Consider the following 26,641-nt stretch of genomic DNA (forward strand, 5'->3'; position numbering starts at 1 on the left):
GTATCTGGTTATTACAGACATGCCCACATATTGCCTCATTTCAGAATGTATATGTTTTAAATAAAAATTGGTAAGGTGTAACCAAGACCATGTTTTCAATGTCATCTGTGACTGGGTCATTTTTTGCCACCCAAGATGGAGACAAATGTCTGAAATAAAAAGCTTGAGTACCATCTGTCTGAAAAGAAAGCATGAGGAATTTTGCAATCTTGTGTCTTGTGCTGCTGTTTGCCCACCACAAAAGAGAACAGAGGGGGGCTGGGGATGTAGCTCAGTTGGTAGAGTACATGCCTACCATGCACAAGGCCCCAGGTTCAATCCCCAGTACACACACACACACAAGAGAGAGAGAGAGAGAGAGAGAGAGAGAGAACAGAAGGGATATCCTGGCAAAGACAATGTCACAACAAACATATTGTTAATGGTCTTACTTTCAACCCACATCCCCCTTTCTTCTTTTGGATATTTGACATTCTCATATTAAAGCTTCAGTGGAACCTAGATTGAGCCCCATAGCTGGTCCCTTGATTCATCCTGTTCTCTGATGAGTCTGAGGAGAGAAACTAAGAGCCTAACTCAGGGAAAGGATAGGAAAAGAAATGGCCATGAGAGAGACAGAGTGGATATCTTTGTGTAGTAAGCACTGCAGTTATACTCAGCCCAACAGCACTGTGCCTAGATTGGTACATTGTTCTCTGACTTTTTCAAAGTTTCCTCCCTTCTGCAGAATCCAGCCAAAAACACTGGAGAATTTCTGAAAGAAATGCAGTTGTCAAGGATTCCTAGAACCACATGTCATGCACATGCCAACAGGGCTCCAGATAATCCCACTGCAGATGGTTGCAAATCAGTTAGGGACTTGTGAGACAGCCCCCCAAGAGGCTTGGGATTTCCTGTCTATTCCCTCCTTTTTCTTGTATAGTGTCTCTATTTTTGTCTTTCACTTAAATAAAAGTAAATCTCAAAGTAAAAGCAGGTGTCAAGGCTTCAAGATATCTGAAGAACAAGATGGAAGTTAATGCTGGAGCAGAAAATGTACCAAAAAAATGGGACCTGAATTTTCAACACCTACGAGAAAAAAAATTGGTGGGGCTTGCTTATTAGCCCTTGTCATGGGATCAGCCTGCACCCTTCAGGGCATCAACAACTTCCTCCAGGAAATTCTACCAACTCCTGCAAAATGTAGCTAAGGAGAAGGGCAAGACCTTTCTTAGGGTCTATTCTTTGGTTTGAATCTCTGCAGCTTCCTCTATCCTAATAAATCTTAAATTTGGTCTTTTTGTGCTATCCCAAAATTCTTGGAGGTTCTGTTCGTGGTTTCTTACCATCGTCACTGTGGGGTCAACTTTATTTTCAAGATTATGTATTTTTGTCTTCACTGTCTGAGGTTCTGTCTTCCATGTGATCTAGTCTGTGGGTAATGCTTTCTATTGAATTTTTAATTTGGTTTACTGTTTTCTTCATTTCAAGAATTTCTGTTTATTTGTTTTTTTTAGAATCTCTCTTTTTTGAAGTGATCTTTTGTTGCCTGTATTTGTTCTCTTATCTCTTTATTGGACTGATCAAATGTTGCCTTTATTTGTTCTCTTATGTCATTCTTTAATTCACAGATCATTTTAATTGCGTACATTTCTTCTACTGTGCTGTGGATTCTATTGTTGAATCATCTTGGTTTGTTTGGGGAACTTTCTTCCCTTGTCTTTTCGTGCTTCCTGGGTGTCTTCCCCTTTAGCAGTGTGGATCCAGGATGTTACAATTTCTACCCTATAATCTTGTAGTGTTCCTTCAGGTTACTGATGTCTCTGTCATCATGTTGGGCTTCCAGTTCCCAACCCGTGTCCCAAGATCGAAGCTGCTGCAACTGAATAGTGACATCAGCAGCAGAGGTAACCTGAGATACTGGTAGAGGTGTCCCGAGATGGAGGCAACCACTTTCAGAGTTGGGGCTGAAAGGGAGGGCTATCAGATGGCGTTGGACGACCTGTTGGCACGTGATGATGCAGCAGGCAGCTGCCTCTAGGCCCTGTCAGCTGTTAGAAGGTGGGCAGGGCTATGGTGATGGCTGCAGTGTTCCAAGATGGAGGCGAGCAGGCGGGATGGACAACAGCCTTGGTAAACTGGGAACCTCAGTGAGGGCTCCACCACAGTTCTGTGGGGCTATCCTGGGCCTGTCTGGACTCCACAGGGGTCCGCAGACCTGACCTGGGCCTGCCTGGGCTCCTTGCCAGTGGGTGGTCCTATCCTGGGCCTGCCTGGGCTCCACTGGGATCAGCAGGGCTGTCCTGGGCCTAGGCCTGGACCTGGGCTGGGACAGGGAAGGGGTGGAGGTGGGGGCTGACCTGGGCCTGCCTGGGCTCCACGCAGATCGGCTGGACTTGGGGTCTATACTTTGTATACAGAAGTTGGAATAGGAATGGAGATATGAATTACCCAACTATTGTTTAAGAGGCTAAGAATGCAAGATCTTCTCTAGCCTCACCTGAGCTTTATTTTCACAGTGCCTAGCTTTCAGGAATCCTAAGAGATAAGGCTGAGGGTGAAAAAATCCAATAAACTTGGGAACTGTAGGTACTTCACCTCATTCCATGTACTGAAACAATGATGAGCCTACCAACATCACAACTCCAAACAACCAAGGTGAAAAGAAGAGGGTAGAATGATTTTGTATTTACCTTTGCATTACAGCATTCATAGGAGCAGGGTGGATACTAGGGATCAAACCTGTGGCCTTATGCATGCTAGGCAAGCATGCTACCACTGAGCTGCATCACCAGTCCTGTATTTTATGAAAATTTAGATAAACTTGCATGTTTCATGCATACCAGGATCAGGCTGATTGGAACTTCAAACCTCCATAAGAAAGGGCTCAGGAGTTGGAAAGCCCCAGTCATTTCCAACATTTAGTAAAAGCATTAAATAGACAAAGTATCTGCCAAAGCACTAAACTATTTGCATTAGTAACACAAGCCAAATCAGTAGAGATTAACACTAGCCACATTTTAGGAAGCTCCCTTTTGCCTCTGAATCATTGAATTTAATGATAGATGATTTAAGCTGGGCACGGTGGCGCACACCTGTAATTCCAGCAGCTCAGGAGGCTGAGGCAGGAAGATCCAGAGTTCAAAGCCAGGGAGACACTAAGCAAGTCAGTGAGACCCTGTCTCTAAATAAAATACAAAATAGGGCTGGGGATGGGGCTCAGTGGTTGAGTGCCTCTGAGTTCAATCCCTGGTACCACCCCCCCCCAAAAAAAAATGATGGATGATTTAATGATGGTTAAATTGCTATATAAATAGATAATGAATGTGAGAGGAAATTTAAATCACATCTTTAATCCTTTTATTAGAAAACATTTCATATGAGTCCAGAATACAAATTTGATGAACAAAGATTTAAAAATAATAAATTCATTTGGTTTTAAAAAGTTAAGGCTATATATTAAAAAACAAGTCTCAGGTCTTCCTCCCACCCTAGACCTGTCATCAAGATTGATAACTCTTGCTGGGGCAGTGATGCATGCCTATAATCCCAGGAAATCAGGACCCTGAAGCAAGAGGATTGCAAGTCTAAGGCCAACCTCAGCAACTTAGTGAGACCCTGTCTCAAAATAAAAAGGGATGGGGGTGCTGGGGTTGTGGCTCAGTGGTAGAGCACTTGCCTAGCATGTGTCAGGCACTGGGTTTGATTCTCAGCACCACCTATAAATAAATAAATAGATTAATTAATTAATTAAAGGTCCATTAACAACTAAAAAAAAAGCTAGGGTGGGAGTTGGGGATTTGGCTCAGTGATAAAGTGCCTCTTGGTTCAATCCCAGTACCAAGAAAAAAAAAAGATTAATAACTTACCATTTCTGGGACCCTCCTTCAGCTATATTTATAAATTACATATGGTTTTCAAAGTTTCTCTCTTGTATCTTAAAGATTTGTTGGGAAAAAGAGCTTATTCATTTGGTGGAAAAATCATTTATACTCATCTAGCCACCAAGAATCTAAAGACATTATCAGGCATTAAAAAATAGAACAAATGACTATATCTATTTTCAAAGAAAATGTGGAGGCAACAATTTCTTTTCCCCCGCCCTGCCAGTTCTGGGTATCCAACCTAATCCCTTGTACATGCTAGGCAAGCAGTCTATGACTGAGCTATATCCCTGGCCCTGGAAGCAATGATTTATAATACTTTAATTTTTTTATTTTTAGTTATAGATGACACAATACCTTTATTTTACTTATTTATTTATTTTTATGTGATGCTGAGGATGAAATCCAGTGCCTCGCCCACATAAGGCAGGTGCTCTGCCACTGAGCCACAACCCTAGTCCCTGGAAACAATGATTTAAAGAGCAAGATGAAAGGTGGAAATTTGAAAAGTTGTCCTCAATAAAATAGGCAATTTGAGAAAATGAGCTTAAAAGGAAAAAGGGCAAAGAGGAGGAGGAGGAGGAACAATAGAAATAGAAGAGGAAGGAGAACAATAATAGAAATAGAATATTAAACAGGGAGTTCTATTTGTTTTTTTTTAACACTAATGTATTTTCTTTTTTTTTAAAGAGAAAGAGAGAGAGAAGAGAGAAAAAAAAATTTTTAATATTTATTTTTCAGTTTTCGGTAGACACAACATCTTTATGTTGTTTTTATGTGGTGCTGAGGATCGAACCCAGCGTCCCGCGCATGCCAGGCTAGTGTGTTACCACTTGAGCCACATCCCCAGCCCACCAGGGAGTTCTATTTGTTAAAAAAAAATTTTTTTTAGTCACTTTACAGATATTACGGTTTGGATTTGTAAAGTCCCCTAAAAGCTAGTGTGTTGAAAACATGGTCCCCAATACACCAAAGTTCAGAGGTGAGGCTTTTAGGCAATGATTGGATCATGAGGGCTTTGACCTAATCAGTGGACTACTGGGAGGTAGGACCTAGTTGGAGAAATCAGGTCACTGGGGGCATGCCCTAGGTTTATTTTATCCTCAACTCTCTCCTTTGCCCCTGTCTTTCTCTCTTTCTCCCCCTCCCAACCCCCCACCTCTCAGCTTATCAACTCCATGAACTGAGCACTTTTCCTCTGCCATGTCTTTCCACCGTGTTTCTACCTTGGAATAGCTGACCATGGACTAAATCCTTTGAAACCATGAGCCAAAATAAACCTTTCCTCCTTTAAGTTGTTCTTGTCACGCATTCTGGTTGCAGCAACAAAAAGCTGACTAACACAACAGGCAAAACATAGGCGAGAAAAGTTGCAAGGACCATGGTGTGGCCTTTAAAGGGATCCAGACACAGTCAAGTACTGCATGATATATACAATGACATATACACTGACAATAGCTACATCATAGCATACAGGTGTGGTGGGGCAAACCATCTAGGTTTGTGTAAGTACACTCTAAGAGGTTCACACAATGATCAAATTGCTAATGACACACTTCTCAGGAAGTGTCCTAATCCTTGCAACACATAACTGCATATCCCAACTACTGAGCTGATTAAACAGGACTGTGAGAGAGTAGACAATAAATATTTTTCCCTTTAAGGATTTAAAGCATATTTCCCAGGATGGGCCAAATGGACAGCAATCTAGGTGTGTGGCTCCTCCAGGAGAGACACCTACATGATGAGAACCCGAGTTCTGCTGCTAACATTGGAGGTGTGGTAGCCATGCAGCCTCAGCTGGAAATGATGCATCGCTAGAAACTGAGGCTGGTATCTGATAATGAAATCCTGCCTGAAGGTATAGACTTGAATCTTGGAGGAGAGGACAGTCTATGGAGAAGCTGCACAAGTGACAGACATCAAAGCAAATAAAAATGGAAGAAAGGAAAAGGTGAGTTAGAGACAAGTTTTTTTTTATGTTCTCAGATGAATAAGGTTCTGTGACTGTCACAGAATACTTGAGTGGTGAAGAGCCAGTAGAGGGTGCATTGAAAATTACAGAGCCATAAATAGGAACCTTTTAACCAGCCATTAGAGTCTCCTGTAACAGAATATGGCCAGAGACCAGAGGACAGAGGCACAGCCAGGGAGTCACCCATTAGGGACTTGTCCACTGTACCCATTAGAGCCAGCAATAATGAGCCCAGCTCAATAGTGAGCCCAGCTCACGAACTCCCTCTACTGCTGATGCTGGCAAAGGAAAAGGAGAGGGAGCAGGCAGCTGTTCGTTCTGTGAATGAGGGCAGCACAGGACAGAAAGGACAATTATAATTATAGTGGCAAGGGCTTCTGCCTATGAGAGCAGAAACACTGCCCAATAAGAAGACAGGGGTTGCTAGAAGAGCCTCCTGCTCTGCTGACATTGCCTTACCTCTCTCCAGGCATAGTATCTCTCTGCTTTAATAAGCATGTCCACAACAAGGCTGTGGTTGCTCCTAGATGCCACAGCCAACGCAGTCTTTCCTTGCTAAAAGTTAAAAGAGAAAAGTAAGTGTCAGGTGCTATCACCTGGTAGTTAGGAGCTGTAGCTTTGGAACAAGGGATCTGGGTTCAGATCTGATCCTACCACTTCCTTGTTGGGTGAATTTTAGCCAGTCCTTGGCTTCTCTGGGGCTCCAAAATTACACCAAGGTGTAGTGGTGAGGATAATGCATAGTGATAATGCATACAAAGTACTTAGAGCATGTGCCACCATTAACCTCCCTTGCAGTTAGGTAAGTGACTCACATTCTGGCCAATGGTATGTAAATGGAAGGGCATAGGCAAATATGGGAAACATCTTTTTTTGTTTTGTTTTGTACCAGGAATTGAACCCAGGAGTACTCTACCACTGAGCCACATCCCCATCCTTTCTTATTTTTGATACTGGACCTACTAAATTTCTAAGGCTGGATTTGAAATTTTGATCCCCCAGCCTCCTGAATCACTGGGATTATAGGCATACACCACCATGACTGGCTATGGGAAGTATTTTTAAAGACAGGAGAGATGTCATTGTCCTTCCATTCCATCTCTTCCTGAATGGAAAGCTGATAGGATGGCAGAAGTTTGAAGTGGAAGTCTCAAAATATGACTTCCACTTCCTTTTCTGAAGTGGAAGCCATGTTTTGAGGAGGGCACAGTAATAAGACAGAAAAGAGCTGGATCTTATTAATTATCAATAACACAACTAATTCATGTATAAAATTCAGTTCACTGGACTCATGGCTAGAAATTTTTTTTTCTATCATAGCACACTGCCTCTAACAAAAAGGGTGAGGTATCACCACCACTCTAACAAAATAGAATGAGCAAAAGAGACTGTCCTGGACATCGTGTGGAGCGTGTTCTTCTTGGAGCCCATATGGTATCATATACAAATTACAAAAAGGTGCTCCTTTCTCAGAATGAATATAGCTCAAAGCCAGGGTACACAGCTTTGCAAACAACATCTCTTAGATTTTATTCAGTGCACAACTTCTACAGCTATACATTTTTCCCTGACAAAAGATGGTAGTTCTTATTTGTTTTTCAAATGACCCATGAGGAATTCACTTAGGAATCCTGAAAATAATCAGAATTAATGGTCAGTGGTAACTCCAGAAGTTCTGCTCTTAGGAAACTATGGTTCTAACCTTACAGATCTAATCTATCCCAATAATTCTCGGACATGGCTGGATATTGGAAGCAAGTACAATTCCCACCCACACAAATGCCTGGGCTATTAGTCCAGGCACAAAAATCCAGGTGAGCTGGAAAATTGGGGATGAATGTAATCAGCCTCTAATCAAAAGAGACAGTAATGAAATTAGGAAGAACTACATTTTGCAGGCATTTAGCAAGCCTCTAATTGCATGCTGCCTAAATTCTGGCTTATAAAGCCATTTGAATCACCATAATTAGCCTATTTTGGGAAGGCAGCATCTGAAAGCCAGAGTTTTCAGACTCATGAGAAAAATCTTCCTATAGAGTAGATGCTGGAATGAAAGTCCCAGCACATCTGCCCTTGCAGGTAAAGGAGTAGGTGGCTGTAAGGCCCTTTGGGAGCTTTGTGACATCTCAGGCCCCAAGACAAGCTTCTGGGAAAATCAAATCCAACCCAACTTTTACTCCCTTTGTCCCATCCAGACTTTAATGCAGCTTTAGAAACACTCATCTTTGGTAAAAATCATGGGAACAGGTAGAAAACATTGTTTTTATTTACCAACTAAATATGTATTGGGTGCCAACTATGGGCCAGACCCAGAAAAGAAAAAGGTGGACAGAAGGGATATCTGGGAAAATCGAATTGCAAGGCCTAGTAACACTGGGCTTTTGTTTTGAGAACAAAGTCAAGCAGTAGCATCGACCATGATTACTTGGATGTCCAGTCAATAGCACCAGAAACCCCAACATGAATTTCTACCAAATGCTATGGATTCTCTATTCACAAAATTGCCCTGAGCTTGTGAGGTATGAATGAAAAAGTTGAATAAATTAGAAAAGAATACGTGGGTAAACACTAATGGTAAATGTTAACAAAGTTAACTAGCCACAATAGGGGAAAGTGGTGGAATTCCACCCAAGAGATGGAATTATGGGTGCTTGTGTTTTCCTTTCCGTATACTTTATCTATTTTCCAAATTGAGGGCTTGTTACTTTTATAATTTGAAAAAAAAAAAAAAAAAAACAGTTGACCAAATTATGTACATGTGTGAATACATAGCAATGAAGCCCACTATATTGCACAATTAGAATGCATCAGTTTTTAAAAATCTTAAAAAAAAAAAAACAGAATCAGAGAAAAGCAAAATAACATAACTACTTCAGATTGTATAAACATAGCATGTGATTTTTGAGGTAGATAGCATGAATTAGGGAGGTGCTAAGCTAATGCACTGCATGGGTGAAAACAAGGAAGGAAAAATTAAGTTTTGAACAGGGAGTGTAGAGTACATGCATGATGTCCTGGGTTTAAACCCCAGCACCAAAAAAAAAACATTAAGAAGGTAAACTTTATGCTATGTGTACTTACCACAATTAAAATTTTATTAAATTTAGAAAAAAAACAAGTTTAGATACATATAAGTGTGTTCATTGCAGCTTTATCAAAAGCTGAGGAACAACTTAAGAACCCATGCAGCTGCAAAAGAAAAAATGAAGAAACTCTTCATAATTAATATGTAAAGTCCTACACTTTAAAATCCTTAACACTAGAACATATAGCTATGTTACCACTGTCTTAAAAAGATGGAAGAATAAAATAAAGGTACAATACACTTATGCTTGTTTACATATTCAAAAAGAACTCTGGAAGGAACAGAAGAAATTTATTGAAATAGCTGTATATGGCCATGGTACTACAGGAACCAGACAAGTAAGAACAAGGATGTGTGTGAAATTTTTACTGCAAACCTTTTGTACATATATGCTTACATAGAGAGAGAAAATATACTATATTTAGAAAAAATATATATATGGTAAGGGCTTACAGTAAAAATTATATATAATCTTATAAATATTGTATATAACAATATATATGTGTAAATATGATTATATGTCATATAATTATATATTATTATAATATATTATATATCATATTATATATCATAATATATGTTTAAAATATTATGTATAGGGGCTGGGGATGTGGCTCAAGCAGTAGCACGCTCGCCTGGCATGCGCGGGGCGCTGGGTTCGATCCTCAGCACCACATAAAATAAAATAAAGATGTTGTGTCCACCGAAAACTGAAAAATAAATATTAAAAAATATTCTCTCTCTCTTTAAAAAAAATGTGTACAGTATTTTTATATTATAAAATAATATATAATATAAATATAAAATAAATATATACTAAAGATATTTAAAATATGTAAATATAATATTTATACATAATATGTTAAATATATAAGCATACCATTACATAACATATAAATATAATATGAAAATACTATATGTAATATAATACACAAAATTTGGGGGCCATGTGAATCTATGATCTTTTTAAAAATTCAATGAATAATTTGAATCTTAAAAGCACATATTTCATTATTTAGAGTAAAAATTTTTACTGACATATCTCAATAAAAGTTGGGATGTTTTCATGACTATGAAAATGCAAGGTTTCTCCAGTTTGTGCCCATTTACCAAAGGGAATACCGATGCTTCCCCTACTGGCAGCTGACAAGGAGACCTCCATTACCATCTCCCTGACCTGAGTCAAGTTGGTGCATTTACCTTATCAACAACCTTTAAGTCACAGCCAGCCTTCAGCAGGGTTTCCACCAGTTCCACATTTCCAAGATCAGCTGCTACATGCAGAGGGGTTTGCTGTCTCTGACATGAGAGATCATAAAGAAGTAACAGAAGAACATTAAAGAGGGGTAAAGACGTGCATAGTAAAAAGACAAAGGGAATGTATGGGTGTGCTGTATAGGCTTGAGGAAAAATGGATACAACCATGTGTTTTTTAATGGGGACAATCACTGCAGTATTGTTATATTTTAAAATTATTATTATTATTATTATTATTAGTAGTAGTAGTAGTAGTAGTAGTATCAGGGATTGAACCCAGGGGTGCTTAACCACTCAGCAACATCCCCAACACTTTATATATTTTAATTTAGAGATGGATCTTGCTGAGTTGCCTAGGGGCCTTGCTAAGTTGCTGAGGACATCTTTGAATTCAAGATCCTCCTTCCTCAGCCTCCTGAGCCACTGGGATTACAGGCCACCATGCCCAGCTGCAGTATTATTTTTATAGTAAAAAAAAATGAGAGGAAGTTATACATTTAACAAGGAGCCATTAGACAAATTATACTACATCTATATATTGGAATAGTAGACAACCATTAAAAGGTTATTTCAGAACCTGGTACAGTGGTGCACATCTGTGTCCCAGCTACTCAGGAGGCTGAGGCAGGAGGATCACTTGAGCACAGGAATTTGTCACCAGCCTGGGCAACATAATGAGATCCCATCTCAAGCCATAGAGAGAGAAAAACAGAGACAGAGACTGAGAGACAGAGATTTCAATGAGTTACCTGGAGTAGTCAAATTTCACAGACAGAAAGTTAAACAAACAGTGGTCACTAGGAGTTGGGGTAGAAGGAAATAACGAGTTATTCTTTAGTGGGTGTGGAGTCTCAGTCTGAGGAAATGAAAACAGTTCTGGAGGTGGATGGTGGTAATGGTTGCAAAACAATGTGAATGTAATTAACATCACAGGATGGTAAGCTCAAAAACCAGTAACTTCTATTTGTATTTTACCACAATAAAAACTCAAACATTATTTTTATAGGGTTGGGGCTGTGGCTCAGTGGTAGAACACTTGCCTAGCATGGGAGGCCCTGGGTTCAATCCCCAGCACTGTAATCAATAAATAAGCATATAAGTAAATAAATAAAAGATTATTTTTACAAGTAGAAAATATTTATGATGTAGTATTAAGAATCTTAGGAGACAACAGCACTATACCTAGCTGAGTTTAATTTAAGATACATACAAAAAAAGACAGGGAAATATAACAATGATAATGGCTAGATGAAGGGATTAGAGGTTATTGTCGTTGCCTTCTTGATGCTTTTCTTTGTTCTCTAAATTTTGCACATAATAATGTGAAAGGAGTGAAAGACTTATTTCTTTTGTGGGTAATCATTTTCCTATGAGGGTGTTTCAAAAGAAACGTGTGCTCTCATAAGAAAACCACTCATCTTAACCTTTCACCAAAAGTAATGCTGATGTGAAGACATTTTTCAAATACTAGGACAGAAAGGAACTTGGATATTATCGAACCCAACCCCTTAAACATAGAGGGGAAGCAACTTCTCCTGGGTCACACAGCTGGGCAACAGCAAGAAGCCCAGTACTTTCTTTCTACCAGAACACAAGGCCAACTCGCTTGAGGTGTTGACTTGATTATGAAAAAGCATTTATTAAAGGTCCACCTGTAGATGGCAGTGTGCTCCACTGGAGCTCCATCATTGAAGACTCCACCCTTTTCACAAACCTTCCAAAGGTACATACCAAAATGGAACAGAGATAAAGCATAATACATCAGATACCAATAAAATTGCATTTGGATATTAAAGCTATTAAAGTCTAGAAGACACTAAATGCACCAAAACATTAACAATAGTTATCTTTCTTTGGTGGAGACACAAACACATTCACCTTTTTACTATATTTATGTTATTTTGTATAAATATTTTATATGTAAAACATGAATTTTCTACTGTGGGTGGTGACACATGCCTATAGTCTCAGCTGCTTGGGAGGCTGAGGCAGGAGGATTGCGAGTTCAAAGACAGCCTCAGCAACTTAGCAAGGTTCTAATCAACTTAGCAAGATGCTGTCCCAAAATTTTTTAAAAAGAAATAAATAAAAGGGTTGGTGATGTGTTTCAATGGTTAAGTATCCCAGGTTCAATCCCTGGTGTGTGTGTGTGTGTGTGTGTGTGTGTGTGTGTGTGTGTTGTGTACAAATTTTCTGATTTCACATGTGTATTTTTTCTGGTCTAATAAAAAGATTGAAGTGATCAAATCTAGTTCTATAAATGCTCCTTCCCTAGACTGCATCCTGCCAGTTCTTGGAAACAGATCACACATGAACACAGGTTTTGGGTATTTAACAAACATTTTTACCCATTAGAAAAGATTCATGGTATTAACATAATCCAATAAGTAAATATATTTAATAACAAGAGGGTTTTCCCTTCACTCGATCTTTTGTGATCGTGAAAGATATAAAAACGAAGGAAGAGTTCCTGGAGGAGGAAAGAGACAGAAATGGAGATATGTCTTCCTTTAGCTCACAGCAAAAATTAACTCAGAGGTTGGAGGTGGAGAAGACCTCAGAGACCTGAGTCATGCTCTGGTTTTGCATAGGAGGAAATGGGCACCCCACGGTGCGTTAGAACAAACATGCCCACTGCATATAAATAAATGCCCTATGCCCTAACTTGCAGGGCATAGCTGGGGTTTCCTTCTCCCGACATCCACTGGAAGATGGCAGCTCAGCCCCAGAGAGCAGCCTGGCCAGACAGCTCCGCTTGGCTCTGTTGTTCTACCTAAAACTCTCATTTTCAACCAGTGACAGATTGATAGCTTTTATGAGGCATTTGATTCTGCTCCCTTTGATTGAATTCCTGGTCATCAGTGTATTCCAAGAGGTCTTTTTTGCCTTAGGGCAAAGCAAGATACATTTATTGTCTCTAATGTAGAAACAAAGCTTCCTTCTTGTGGGGAAGGGCTCTTGGCCAAGGACAACATTTCACACATTTCACACAGCAGGAGTGGCTTTTGATTTAAAGGGCCTCTGGCAATTTACCTCTGAGCTACTGTTTATCACAAGTGCTACAAGTGCTACAGCTGTTCAATGTGAACAATCTGATCATGGACTGGCTAAACCCCAGTTACATCTTTTGAAAGAGAAAGTATGAGGGTGTAATGGAAGTTACAGAAGAAAAAAGGATAAAAAAAGACGCACATGCTTCTCCCAGGAACCTTTAAGGCAACTTGAACTCCATCAGAACACCCCATAAATGCACAACTGTGTTGAAACATAAGAAAATAAACTCTTTGGATTCTGATTTGCTTGGCTTACCTGATTTAAGATGTCAATATCATGCTGTGCACTTAATAAGCTGTTTACCACTGTGACATGGTTGTTGATAACTGCTAAATGAAGAGGGGACTCCTTAGGCTGCAGAAATAAGAAAAATTTTCAAATTCAAAAGATTCTGGTTTCAACATTCAAATCACAAAGCAACTCATTTCAGCAGACATTTCCTGATCTTCTCTGAGTACCAAAATTGCTCAACCCAGTGGTGAGCACATAGTTAAGAGTTCTGCAAATATTATCATTCTGAGGGCTGTGTGTGAAGCAAGCCAGCTCACCAGCAATCAGCTCTCCCCATCCACTGTTCTGGAACTATATACTGAGCACTTACTATGGGCCAGTCTCTTTTCAGAATGCCAGGGATTTAGTAGTGACCAGAGCCCATTCTCAGAAATCTTCTAATTTACTGGGGCAAACAAATGTTCTTTTTGCTTTTCTTTTTTTTTTAGAAAGTCACACAAATATGTAATTAAATTGTGATAAGTGTTTGGAAGGAAAGGTCAAAAGTGCTGTGAAGGTATGCGTGGTGGTTGGGGAAGGGTTGACCTTTCAGGAGGACAGAAAATGCTTTCCTGAAGAACCAACAGCTGACCTCAAATATGAATAAGGAAGTACTAAACAGGTTGAACTGCAGGACTTCTCAGAGCCTTCAAAGAGCCAAAAGACAATAGAAACAGCCACAGAAGGGGAAATGTATACACATTCAGCATTTCCTGAACTGATATGATCTAAAGCCCTCAATCCCTTGAATGTCTTGCAGAACCGGTATCTCTACTTACTCATGCGCTAGGTTCTCAGGTTCAGCCTTCCTGCCTCCACAGAGTCCAGCCACAATGTATTCATCAAACCTTTTGAAGCCTTCTCCCTGTTCGTCTCCTTTGTGGCTAAACTGTCTATCTTCTGAGCTTATGACCCCTCTCACCCATCTCTACCCTGGCTTCTTACTACCCTTCAGACTACAGAAACAGCCCCATCACCATCACACACTTTGCCTCCAAGCTTCCCTGCTGCCTCACCTACCCAGCTGCACAGGCTGCAGAGGCACAAGAGAAAACATGACTCAGGGAGGAGACAAGGAAGCTGGAAGGGAGTAAGAGGTAGGGGAAAGTCGATGAAGTGGAGAGGGGGGGCAAAAACAATTAGGGCAGGAGAGGGGTGGGGAAGGAGCATCCGGTGAGGGTCATGAGGGAGGGAGGGGTGCAGGTGCAAGAGAGCTTGGGCAGAAGATCCAAGGAGACTGTGTGCAGGGGTAGGGGCATGGTAGGAGAGACAGGAGCAGAGTGAGTGGAGAGAGGGGACACAGATGCATGCGAGAGCCAGCTATTAGGACAGAAGAGTGCAACCTCGGTCAAGTGTAACAGGTGATAACGATAAGCATCAGTTGGGCGCATTCAACACATTCTCACAATGTACTTACTACACACTTCCCCCCAGCACTAGGGAAACTGTCTTAAACAGTAGGTTAACTGACAGCTTTTCAGAAACCATGTCATTCACGGCAATTCTAGCACTCGATTTTATATTCTCCACTTTATACATTAGACACGGAGAGGATCAGTAACTTTGGCAAGGCCATAGAGCAAGAAAGTGGGAGAGACCAGAATTGAACCAAGACCTTCCTGACTTCCATATGCAGCAGACTCCTTCTCAGGAGACAGGGGAAAACAGATGGAAGAGAGATGGAGTGAGTTGGCAAGTTTCACCAGCACACAGAGGAAGAGGAGAGGAAAGGAGGGGCAGGTAGGGCTGCTGCCTGAGCAGATCAGAGGCTGGCTGAGGGGGAAAAAGGAGAAGATGGCACTGAGGAAAGCTTGTGGGTGCCATCTGGGGGTGAGGCTGCATAGGCCTCCTTTGTTCAGGAATACTTCCTCCCTTGAAGCTCTAAGCATGAACACAGAGAAAGCATCCTTCACCTCAAAGAAGCAGGCAGCATCCTTCTTGCCAGGGCCACCCGCCTTGTGGCGCCCAGCTCCTCCTGAGAAACAGGAAGCATCCTTGGCCTGAAACCAGTTAGTTCAGAGCCAATTTCCCTAACTCCATGCTCCAAAAACCATCAGACAGGGTTTAAATCACATCCCTTACTCTCAAGTTAATGCAGTAAATAATAATGTCTCAGCAAGATCGGAGGAAATAATATTCTCACAAGAGAAACAAGAATACAGTGAAAAATAAAGGAAAGCTTCCTGTCCAATTCCAGCACAGAGGGCCTTTGTTAATTCTACCAAAGCCAATTCAAACTTCAGAAAACCTAAATCATTATAAAGGATTGTCTTTCACAAGAAAAACAAGATCACTCAGCAAGATGGAAAAATTATCACTCTTCTTCATGTTTACAGCAGCTTCATTTCCCAGACTGATGAGATTCCAACAAGAGTCACGGCATCTCTAGACGCACGAGAAAGTTTTATTGCAGCGAATATAAATATTTAAAACACAAAGATTTCATTTTGCTCTGGAACTTCAGTGACTTTCTAAAATTCATCCCTGAGATTGTATTTCTCAAGATTAAGACTTAGCCTCCAAAAACAGTCAGTCAGGCTTCCCAGAAAGAATCCCTCCCTTGTGAAACATCTCATCCCACACATCTATCTGTGAAGGACATCTCCCTGGCCGCCAGCCTGGGGCGCCAGGACCAAAACCTGTGTAAACTAGAATAGACTCACTTCCATCCTCTGGTGCAGATCGATGTTCTCACTGAGAAGAAAGTTGACAAGGGATGTGTGGCCATTCCGGGTTGCAGTCTGCAAAACACTGACATTGAGCTGCAAGAGAGAGGTCGAGAGAGCAGGGAGGATCCCCCATCAAAACCCAACATGCTATGCAGTGTTCATCATACGATGAATAATTAGTATAATGACAAAATACAACTATTTTGAAAAGGAAATCCAATGTGTTACCAATTATTTGGGAGGGTGGGCAGAGACTGTTACCTCAAAGTGTCTCCCATTAAGCTGTCAGAGTTCAGGAACATTTGTGCAATGGACTACAAGTATCCCCTCAAAATACATATGGTGAAACCCTAATCCCAATTGCCACACATCTTTTGGAAGTTGGGCCTTTGGAAGGTGATAAGGTCATAAGAATTGAGCCCTGGTGAATGGGATTCATGCCCCTATTTAAAAAAAAAAAATACAACCAGAGCACTTTCTAGTCCTCTTTCTGTTATGTGAGGGCACAACAAACAGCTGTCCATAAACTAAGAAGAGCACACTCACTAGAACTTCACCCAACTAGCTCCCTAACAGACTTCCGGCCTGCAGGGCTATGAGAAATAGCCCTGTTTGTTGTTAAAGCCACCCAGTTTGATGGTATTTTCTTATAGCACCCTGAGTGCTAAAGTTAAGACAAATTTGCTGCAGGTAAATAAGAGTTAAATCCCTGCTTGGAGAAGTAGGAAGTGAATTAGAACCAGGTCGACTCTCTACACTGCCCAGCAAATGCCTTCCTTGAGTGAAATAGGTAACTTGGTTATTAGTCTCCAGAAGGCCTCAGTGGGGGTTGAAGTTGTGGCTCAGGGGTAGAGCACTCGCCTAGCATGTGTGAGGCCCTGGGTTTGATCCTCAGCAACATATAATTATAAATAAAAAAAAATAAAGGTACTGTGTCCAACGGTAACTAAAAAATAAAACGTTAAAATGATTTCCTCCCTCCCTGTCTCTGTTGACTACCAGATCTCCTCTTTGCCAGGTACAGCTTCACAGTTTAGTATGATTTCCACCCTTGGGAAGGACTGCCTCTCTGTCTTTTTACCTGTCTCCTTTAGCACCTTTTTTCTACTCTGCTTCCAGCTGCTTCCTGAGGCTTCCCTAAGCTCACTATCTGCACTTAGCACCCAAGCTAGATGGCACCCTGTTCCAGGGCACAGCCTGCTCTTGGTAATCCTTGAACTTCCAACCTGCCCAGCATGGCACCTTGCAATAATGCAATTAGTTGTTGACTGATCAACCATAAGACTGCCACAAAGTATTTTCAGGTGCTCCATAAAAGGGTACTCTAGGGCGGGGGTTATGGCTCAGAGGTAGAGCACTCACGTGGTGTGAGTGAGGCACTGGGTTTGATCCTCAGCACCACATAAAAATAAAATAAAGATGTTGTGTCCACCTATAACTAAAAAATATATTTTTTTTAAAAAAAGAGTACTCTAGAAAACTGCTTTCCCTAAATGGCTGCATTGGTATCCTGTCCCACATGCTCTGTTGCAATGTGACTTTGCCATTCTCCCTCAGGAGGGAGGGTTTGCTTCTTCACTCTCTTGAATCTGAGTAGACTCTATAACTGCTTTGGCCAACAGAGTATGGTAGAAGTGATGGCATGACCCCTAATCAGGCTGGCAGCTTCTGCTCTCTGCCTCTTGCAATAATTCCTCTTAGTCCAGATGCTATGGTGATGTAAGAAGGCTCAGGCACACTGAGGTTCCATATGTTGGTGCTCAGGTCACGGGCCCATGGCGAGCTCCCAATAGAACAGGCATCAACTGCCAGAACCACAACCTTGAATTAAGGCCACTGCAATCCACTCGCCCCCCCACACACACACAAAAAAATATTTCCACAAGGACATTTGCCCAACAACTGTCTATTTAATCTTAGACTGCAGCCACCTTGTTATTAATTCGAGTAGCCAAAGATTATTGTTTCAAAATATTTTATGTAATCCTTCTCATTTTGCCTTTAAAAATTTCCCCTGGCCTTAACCTCTTTGAAAAAGCACATAATTTACTTCTATGGCACACATCATCCCATTGCAATGCTCTGCTATCCCATATAAACTTCTTCTTTAGAGAATCTTTCTCCTATGCCATTTGGGTTAACACCACAAAGCTATGGAATATAATACACACTAATGTTTCAAGCCACTGGGCTTTGGGTTGTTTTGCTATGAAGCAATAGGCAACTGGAACAGATGTTAACAGGAATGATATGTATATCTCTGACTAACAGAATCCTAGCTTGGGAGGATGCTAATTCTTATGTGACCCAGAATGAAGTGGCTTATCAAGTATGGGCTCCTCCATCTTCATCTATAAAAATGGCATAACCACCTACATTTGTTTTCTCTGCTGCTATAACAAACTGCCACAAACTTAGTGGCTTAATAGGAATGTATTATAATTCTGGAAGTCAAAAAGTCTGAAATGGATTTCACTGGGGTCAAAAAAAAAAAGGTGTTTTATTGAAGACTGTGTTCCTTTCTGGAGTGAGAATCAGTTTCCTTGCCTCATCCAGTTTTTAGAAGCCTCCTACATTCCTTGGCTCACACACCCTTTTTTTTTTTTTAATTTTTATTGTGGGTTGTTCAAAACATTACAAATTTCTTGACATATCATATTCCACACTTTGATTCAAGTGGGTTATGAACTCCCACCTTCACCCCATACACAGATTGCAGAATCACATCAGTTACACATCCATTGATTTACATATTGCCATACTAGTGTCTGTTGTGCTCCGCTGCCTTTCCCATCCTCCACCCTACCCCCCTCCCCACCTCTCCCCTCCCCTCCCCTCCTCTCTCTCTACCCCCTCCACTGTATAACCCTGAGGGTCTCCTTCCATTACCATGCAATTTCCCTTCTATCTCCCTTTCCCTCCCACCTCTCATCCCTGCTAAATGTTAATCTTCTTCTCCTGCTCTTTGTCCCTACTCTGATCTTAGTTACTCTCCTTATATCAAAGAAGATCCATCTTCAAAGCCAGCAGTGGTTAGCTGGGCTCTCCTCACACTCATCATCCTGACCTTCTCACCTGCCTCCCACTCCTACTTCAAGGGACCCATTACATGAGGCCCATCTAGATGATAACTCAGAATAATCTCATTTTAACATTTGCTGATTTTTAACCTTAATTCCATCTGAATTCCCCTTTGCTATATAACCTAAATATTCATAGGTTCCAGGGCTTATGTGGACATCTCTGGGGCTGGGGAGATACCTATCACAACATCCTACTTCTTTCTCTCAAACTACAGTAACCTGGGAAGATAAATGAACTAGGAAATGTGTACAGTAATCATAACTACCATTTTATTCATTCTACAAAAATTATTGAGCACCTATTATGTGTCAGGCAGTATGTTAGATAGTAGAGGGATATGTTGGTTAAAAATAATTTTTAAAAATATTTTCTTGTATTGGTCAATGGACCTTAATTTTATTTATTTACTTATTTATATGTGGTGCTGAGAATCAAACCCAATGCCTCACACACGCCAGGCAAACACTCTACCACTGAGCCACACCCTTAGCCCTGGTAAACAAATTTGATAAGATCTATGATATTTCATCCCAATGGAGGTAAACAATCAATTGGTCCAGATTGGTAGACTGGAAGATCAGTAAATCAGGAGATTTAGAATAAATCTATTTAATAGATTCTGGATATTTATTTAAGAATAATAGTTATAAATGCTATAATGAGAAGTGAGGGAACATGACTGGATGGCTGTTTTCCAGTGAGTGACCAAGAAAACTTTCCTGGATAAGGGGACACTTCAATCAGAATGGTCAGAAGTGCCCCCACTGGGAAGATCCAAGGCTACCTAAAGCAGGAACAAACTTTTCAAGAACTCAAAGCCAGATTCCTACAGCCGGAGGAGCTATGGGAATCTGCAGCATGCTACCTGTGAGACACTACAGACATGTGTAGGACCCACAGATTTTTTAAGAGGTAAAGGAATATGTGAAACCTAAAATTATATGTATTAGTTCCAAGATACCAAAAGAAAACCATGAAATTGAAGTGAATAAATATTTAAGCAACATCTTCATACTTTATTGATTGTTAAATGTAATATTCATAAAATATTCATTGCATTTGTAAACAATTTTATAGGTTACATTTTTTCACCTTCTTCAATTTCCAATTATACACAGAATTTTAAGAAACCAGAGTCGATCATAAATTGGGTGCTTATTGTAGCCAAGTAATTGTAAAAGCCAAAAATAAAAAAGCCCTTTAGATAACTAACAGCAAAACAAAAATTATTTAAAGTGGAATGTGGGGGGCACTTAAATATATTTGATAAGATGTGGGGTAGGGCCTTTAGAAATCTGCATTCTTAGGGTCTACAAAAGTCCTAAGTGAACACCCAGACAGTTAGCTAGGCCCTGGGAAACCCCTCCATTTAGCACAAATGGAGGAAGCCTGCTATCAACCAAATCCATAATCTTACTCCAATTACCTCCTCAGAAATGACTCCACTATGTATCCTCTCTCCTTAGTGATAGGGAGAGGGCAAGAGAACACAAAAGCAATCTCTTGGAAACCAAGACAAATCAGTGCCACCAAGTGAAATATTTCCAAGATCAAACACATCAATCACCTACAGAAATGAAAGCAAAACAAGTCCAACACATCTGTGATAACATTTGTACAAGCTGCTGGCTTTTTTGCGTCACACTGCTTGTTTCCCTGGGATTTTCTCTGGGATGGCAAAAATGGATCTAGGCAGTGGTGGTGGTAGGTTACTGACCTGGGAAATGTGCTAATGAACTTAGGCAGAAACTCTAGAAGAAACTGCATTAGCCAGCTTTCCATTACTAAAATTAAGTACTCGAGGCAAGCCAAATTATAAGGAAAAAAAGATGTATTTAGCTCAAAATTTTTGAGGCTAGATGTCGTGGCTTCATCATATCATGGCAAGAGTATGTGTTTATCTCAGTCTACATGGTCTCTCTCTCTCTTCTTATAGAGCTACTAGGATACAAACATTACCAGAATACCATCACCCCAGTGAGCTAAGTGATTATCACTTACCAAAGACCACATCTGTAAACATTATAGTTAGATTAAATTTCCACCCACCTTAATACCATTAACATAAGACTTTGACAATTAAATTTCTGCATGAGCTTGGGGGCTAATGAGGGATGGGGTGGTAAATCATATTCAAACCACAGCACTAGTAAAAGCTGAGAATGGACTTCTGACAGTTTCTATCTGCCTAGAGGCTACTAACTAAGCACCCAAGGCCACAGCTATAAGGATGTGGACAATGGAGATGATGAAGTCTTAGTCCAGTGGGGAGAATGTTTGCCCATGCATGTGAAAATCATTACAAAACAAAATATCTATGAGAGCAAAATAATTAAGCAAAATAATTAAATATGAGAGCAGGTACAGAACAATGGAGCAAGCCCAAGAGAGTTTTACTAAGCAGAGAGGCCTTCCCCAGGGACTTGCAGGTGGTTACAGATTGGGGATAGGGGCAGGAGACAGGGGTATTGTGTAACAACTAAAAAACAACACAGCTCTTCACATGCTGAATATTCCATGACTCCAGAAATTCTTGATGCTGTGTTTGTTTATTGTGTCAGTAACCTTTCAACGTCAGTAAAAAGCAATTTACTATCTTCATTTTCTATTCTCTCTTACAATCCTTAACCATTTAAATATAAATCTACTGTTATTGTATTAATACTTATTATATACCATATATTGTTATTTTAATTTTATTTATTATATATATTTTTATATGAAATATATTTTCAGTATTTATAATTATAATTTTAATGGCTACATAATTAAAAAAAATAGATATAACTGGAGTTGTAGCTCAGAGGTAGAGTGCTTGCCTAGGACATGTGAGGCTCTGGGTTCAATTCTCAGCACCACATATAAATAAGTAAATAAAGTAAAGGTCTATCAACAAGTTAAAAAAAAAAAAAGATATACCAATTTTTTATTCCAGCCTTCTCCTACCACTCATTGCATATATAGGTTGTATCTAATTCTTTGGCTACTGATAACAAATTCATCATCTATCTTAATATATGTAGATAGATTATTCCCTTAAAATAATTTCCCATACATAAATAAAAATAAAATGTCAAAATGCTTTTCAAAAGGGTTGTATGAAAGTATACTCTACCAGCAGACTGTAAGGGAATAAAACATTACCTATTTGGGACTTTATTCTTATTCTAGTGTTTAACTTGTACCTTTTTGAAAAGAAATTGTTTACACATTATGCTGATATAAAGATCCTAAGATATCAGCAATTAAAATAATAACAACAACCAGGCGTGGTGGCATATACCTGTAATCCCGGTGAACTGGAAGGCTGAAGCAGAAAGATTGCAAGTTTGAAGCCAGCAATTTATCGAGACCCTGTCTCAAAATTAAATATACAAAGGGCTGGGGATGTAACTCAGTGGTAGAGTATTGCTGGGTTCGATCCCCAGTACCAAAAGCAAATAAATAAATAAATAAATAAAACAAGATACAGAACAGTATATATAGTATATGGTGTGCTACCATTCATGTCATATCAGTGTATGCATTTATTTAGTCAAGTCACACTTTCCACATGAATGCACAGAAAATTCCTGGAAGACTGAGTAAACTAGTGTTGATTTTAGTTTCAGAGAATGAAACTGACCTGTGAGGTTGGAGTAAGATACTTTTTATCATACACCATTTGGTTCTATCCAAGTTTTTTGTCATGAGTTATTTTCATCATAATTTAATACTAATTAGGAAAAAAAAAACAGAAAAAGAAAATAAACTATCTGAGGTCAAGGCCACCGCTGTGGTTAAAAGTGAAGGCACTGGAGTCAGAATGGGTTCGAATCCTTGTATTGCCATTGACTAGTTGTCTGATCTTGGCTGAGTTCCTGTTGTGGTTTAGATATAAGGTGTCCTCCAAAAGCTCATGGGTGAGACAATGCAACAAAGTTTAGAGGGAAATGACTGGGTTAAGAGAACCTTAACCTGATCAGTGCATTAATCTACTAATAGGGATTAACTGAGTGGCTGGTAGGGTGTGGCTGGAGGAAATAGGTCACTGGGTGTGTACCCTTGGGGTTTATATTTTGTCTGTGGTGAGGGGAGTGGTGTCTCTGCTTCCTGGTAGCCATGTCCTGAGCTGCTTTCTTCCACCACACTCTCCTGCCATGATGTTCTGCCTCACCTTGGACCCATCCATCAATGGAGCAATGGAGCCATCCATCAATGGACTGAGACCTCTGAAACTATGAGCAAAATAAAGTTTTTCTCCTTTAAAATTGTTCTTTTGGTCACAGTAGGAAAAAAAAACCTGACTAACACAGTTCATTAGCTTTTCAAATTATAGCTATCTGTTCTTTTAAAAAGTGAAGATAATAGTCTTGAGAGTTTCAAAGGCTCTTGCAGCATCACTAATACAAAAGTACTCTGTGTTTAGAAGGTGGCACCATCCTGCCTTCTTCAGGCCCCAGGCTTGAGTTGATCACTTGAGTTTTCACACAATCAACTTCTATTTTTTTTTTTTTTAACATCTACAGTGTATGAAACAGGAATGTGTTAGTTGCTATGGAGAAAACAAAGTAGAGTAAAAGTGCCTGTCTTTAAGATGTGACAAGTACTTGCTCCTTTTGTCCAGTTTTCATTTATTCCTTCCCCAGATGAATGGGAGGAATGGCATTGCTTTTGAGGAGATGTGAATGGAGAATGTCAGAGGTAAATCATTCTTACCCAAAACAAAACATAATATAAACATTAATTCTACAAGAACCCAGTGAGTGATCAATGCGGGGCCAGAGTTACCAAAGAACCATCTAAGTCCCCCACCCACTGTGTAAATGAATGGAGCCCAAGGCACATACTTTATTTGGAATGTTGATATCACTTCCTGCTGCCAGTAGCACTTTGCTGCATTCTTCATGACCTCCTTCAACTGCCAAAAAGAATGGTGTTTCTCCATTCTGACAAAAGAGAAAATAAGTTAAAAATTAAATGACCCTTGCAGTGGAATGAAATCACTTTGAGAAACAGTGTGCTTTCTCTATACCTTTTGTACTTTATTTTTTTTTTCAGAATGAGTTACGTTCTTTCTTTTTTTTAATTTTTTTATTAGTTGCTCAAAACATTAAAATGATCTTGACATATCATACATTTGATTCAAATGGGGTACGTAATCTTAATCTTATTTTTCCACGTGTACAGATTGCAGGATCACATTGGTTGTACTTTATTTTTTAAAATGGATATCATTCAGCATCTATGTGCCAACATATACTGCCAAGATGATATGCTTTGGCACAGCCAAATCATACAACAATCTTGTGAGGTCAGGGTTAATATTATCTTCATTTTACAGATCAGAAAACTAAACCTCAGATTAAAACTGACAAAGCCAGGACATGAGTCCAGTGTTTGACTTCAAAGCTGGCACTGTCTACTCTATTTAAGACTTTTCATCCACCATTCATAATTAACCTCTACTAACCTTTCTATCAAACACTTATTAGGCTATATGAATTGGGATTGGAAAGATGGATTGGACACAGATCCTGCCCACAAGAAAGTAACAGACTATTAAGAAAGATAATTTTGGGAACAAGGAATTATAATGCAGTATGAAACATACAAAATTAGAAGTACAATTGCACCAAGTAACAGCTTGAATCTTTACAAATGATTTCAAATGTTTCATGTTGTTTAAAAAGCAATATTAGTCTTTTAAAAAGTGATTCAGTACTTCAGTTTTCTGAAACTTATGGTAAATGAAAGTGGAAAAAAGTTGAGAGTTTTGTTTAGACCAAAACATAAAGGAAAAAGAAATAATTGGTCTCACGTAGTAGCTGCTTGGATATGTCCCCTTCCTCATGCAAACTCTTTCCTAAAATCATGAAAGAAATGCAGAATTCCTTCCCCACTTTTTAACCATTTACCCCTAAAACATTATCCTACTTAACAAGTGCATTTGGTAAGTCCATAGGTTGTACTTGTAGCTGATTAGGAGTAAGCAATCATGTTAACAGAGAGGCAGGAGCACAGAACCAGTGCTCCGATCTGACAAAGTGGGAATACTGCACCACAGTGCCTAAGGCCTGCAATCTACCTAAAAAGGAATCACTCTGCATAATCTGTCTTCTCATTTTTCCAGGAAAAAAGATGCCAAAAGGCAAATTCCAAAGGGAAAAATATTTGCAAAAAAAAAAAAGGAAAAATGAATATATGATTACATGTCCACTGTAATTCTACATCATGTACAACCAGAAGAATGAGAAGGTATGCTCCATTGACATATGATATATCCAAAATGCATTGTACTGTCATGTATACTAATTAGAACAGATAAAAATAAGGAAAATAAGGAATTCACCACTTGGATATATCAAGAGCCTAGTCAATGTTCATATTTTTGACCCAAAAATCAACCTCTAAGAACATACCCAAAGGAAAGAGTAAGAAATTCAAACCAATGTTTATATACAAAGAGTTTCTTGACAATATAAAAAAGACTGAAATAAACTAAATGTCCAAGAGCCAAAGCTTACTTAAATGAATTCTGGGCATATGCTAAAAACATATTTGTGTTTAAACATATATGTGTTATACACACACACACACAACACATACAAATACATACATACACATCATATATATTCTTTTAAAAATGTATATTTTAAATATATACACACACATACACAAAGAAAACTGAAAGGGCAAAATGATGAATATAAGTTGAATATAAGATAATGTAATATAATACAAGATGAATATAAGATAATTCCTTAGTGTGAAAAAATATAAAACTACTATTTATGTTTACTTTTTTCTCAAATTAAAAAAAGTAGAAATATTTTAGCATCACATTTTACAGGCTGTGGCACTAATATCTTTGTCTTCCTCCAATTCCATTCTTGAAGCTGTTCCTCTGACTCTTCCCCATTTAAGTCCTGAGTCCAGCTGGAATGAGTATTTCCACATACCTCATTGGTCTCATTGACTTCCTGCCACTGAGTTAGCAGCACCTGAACTGCAGGACTGTGGCCATGCATTGCAGCCAGGTGCAAGGCCGTGTTTCCTTCCTGCAACAGAGACACAATGCAGGTAGAATCTCCTGTGCCAAGGAGCACACCCCTCCAATTGTCAGGGCTGCAGGGCTGCAGTGGGACTTTTAGAAGCTTTCTTTTTGGTTAAAACCACAGACCAGAATGTGGGCCACATTATCTACAGTTTTTTTAAGATTTGTGTATTTTTAAGTTTTAAATGAAGACATAGCTAAGTGGACCAGTAAGGAAAAAAAATCCATTGATGCTCCTTGTTCACCTTTCTTATCAGTTTGCTAGCAAAATGTGGGAGAATAAAAGTAATTCCACATAATCCATGTGAGGGTGAACTAGTTAAAGATTTCTCAGAGGTAATTTTAGTA

General features: G+C 39.5%; 1 protein-coding gene across 1 annotated transcript in view; it reads right to left on the reverse strand.

Annotated features, from left to right (window-relative positions):
• Ankdd1b (ankyrin repeat and death domain containing 1B) overlaps positions 1-26,641 on the reverse strand; it is a 67,679-nt gene that overhangs the window by 7,494 nt on the left and 33,544 nt on the right. The window contains exons 7-12 of the mRNA XM_048800119.1: positions 26,199-26,297; positions 24,087-24,185; positions 16,168-16,266; positions 13,490-13,588; positions 10,124-10,222; positions 6,298-6,393 (exon numbers count right to left, since the gene is read on the reverse strand). Coding sequence (XP_048656076.1) covers positions 6,298-6,393; positions 10,124-10,222; positions 13,490-13,588; positions 16,168-16,266; positions 24,087-24,185; positions 26,199-26,297 — 591 coding nt within the window. The remainder of the gene's footprint in view (positions 1-6,297; positions 6,394-10,123; positions 10,223-13,489; positions 13,589-16,167; positions 16,267-24,086; positions 24,186-26,198; positions 26,298-26,641) is intronic.

This window comes from Marmota marmota, unplaced genomic scaffold, assembly GCF_001458135.2.
Source record: "Marmota marmota marmota unplaced genomic scaffold, marMar, whole genome shotgun sequence".
NCBI lineage: Eukaryota > Metazoa > Chordata > Mammalia > Rodentia > Sciuridae > Marmota > Marmota marmota.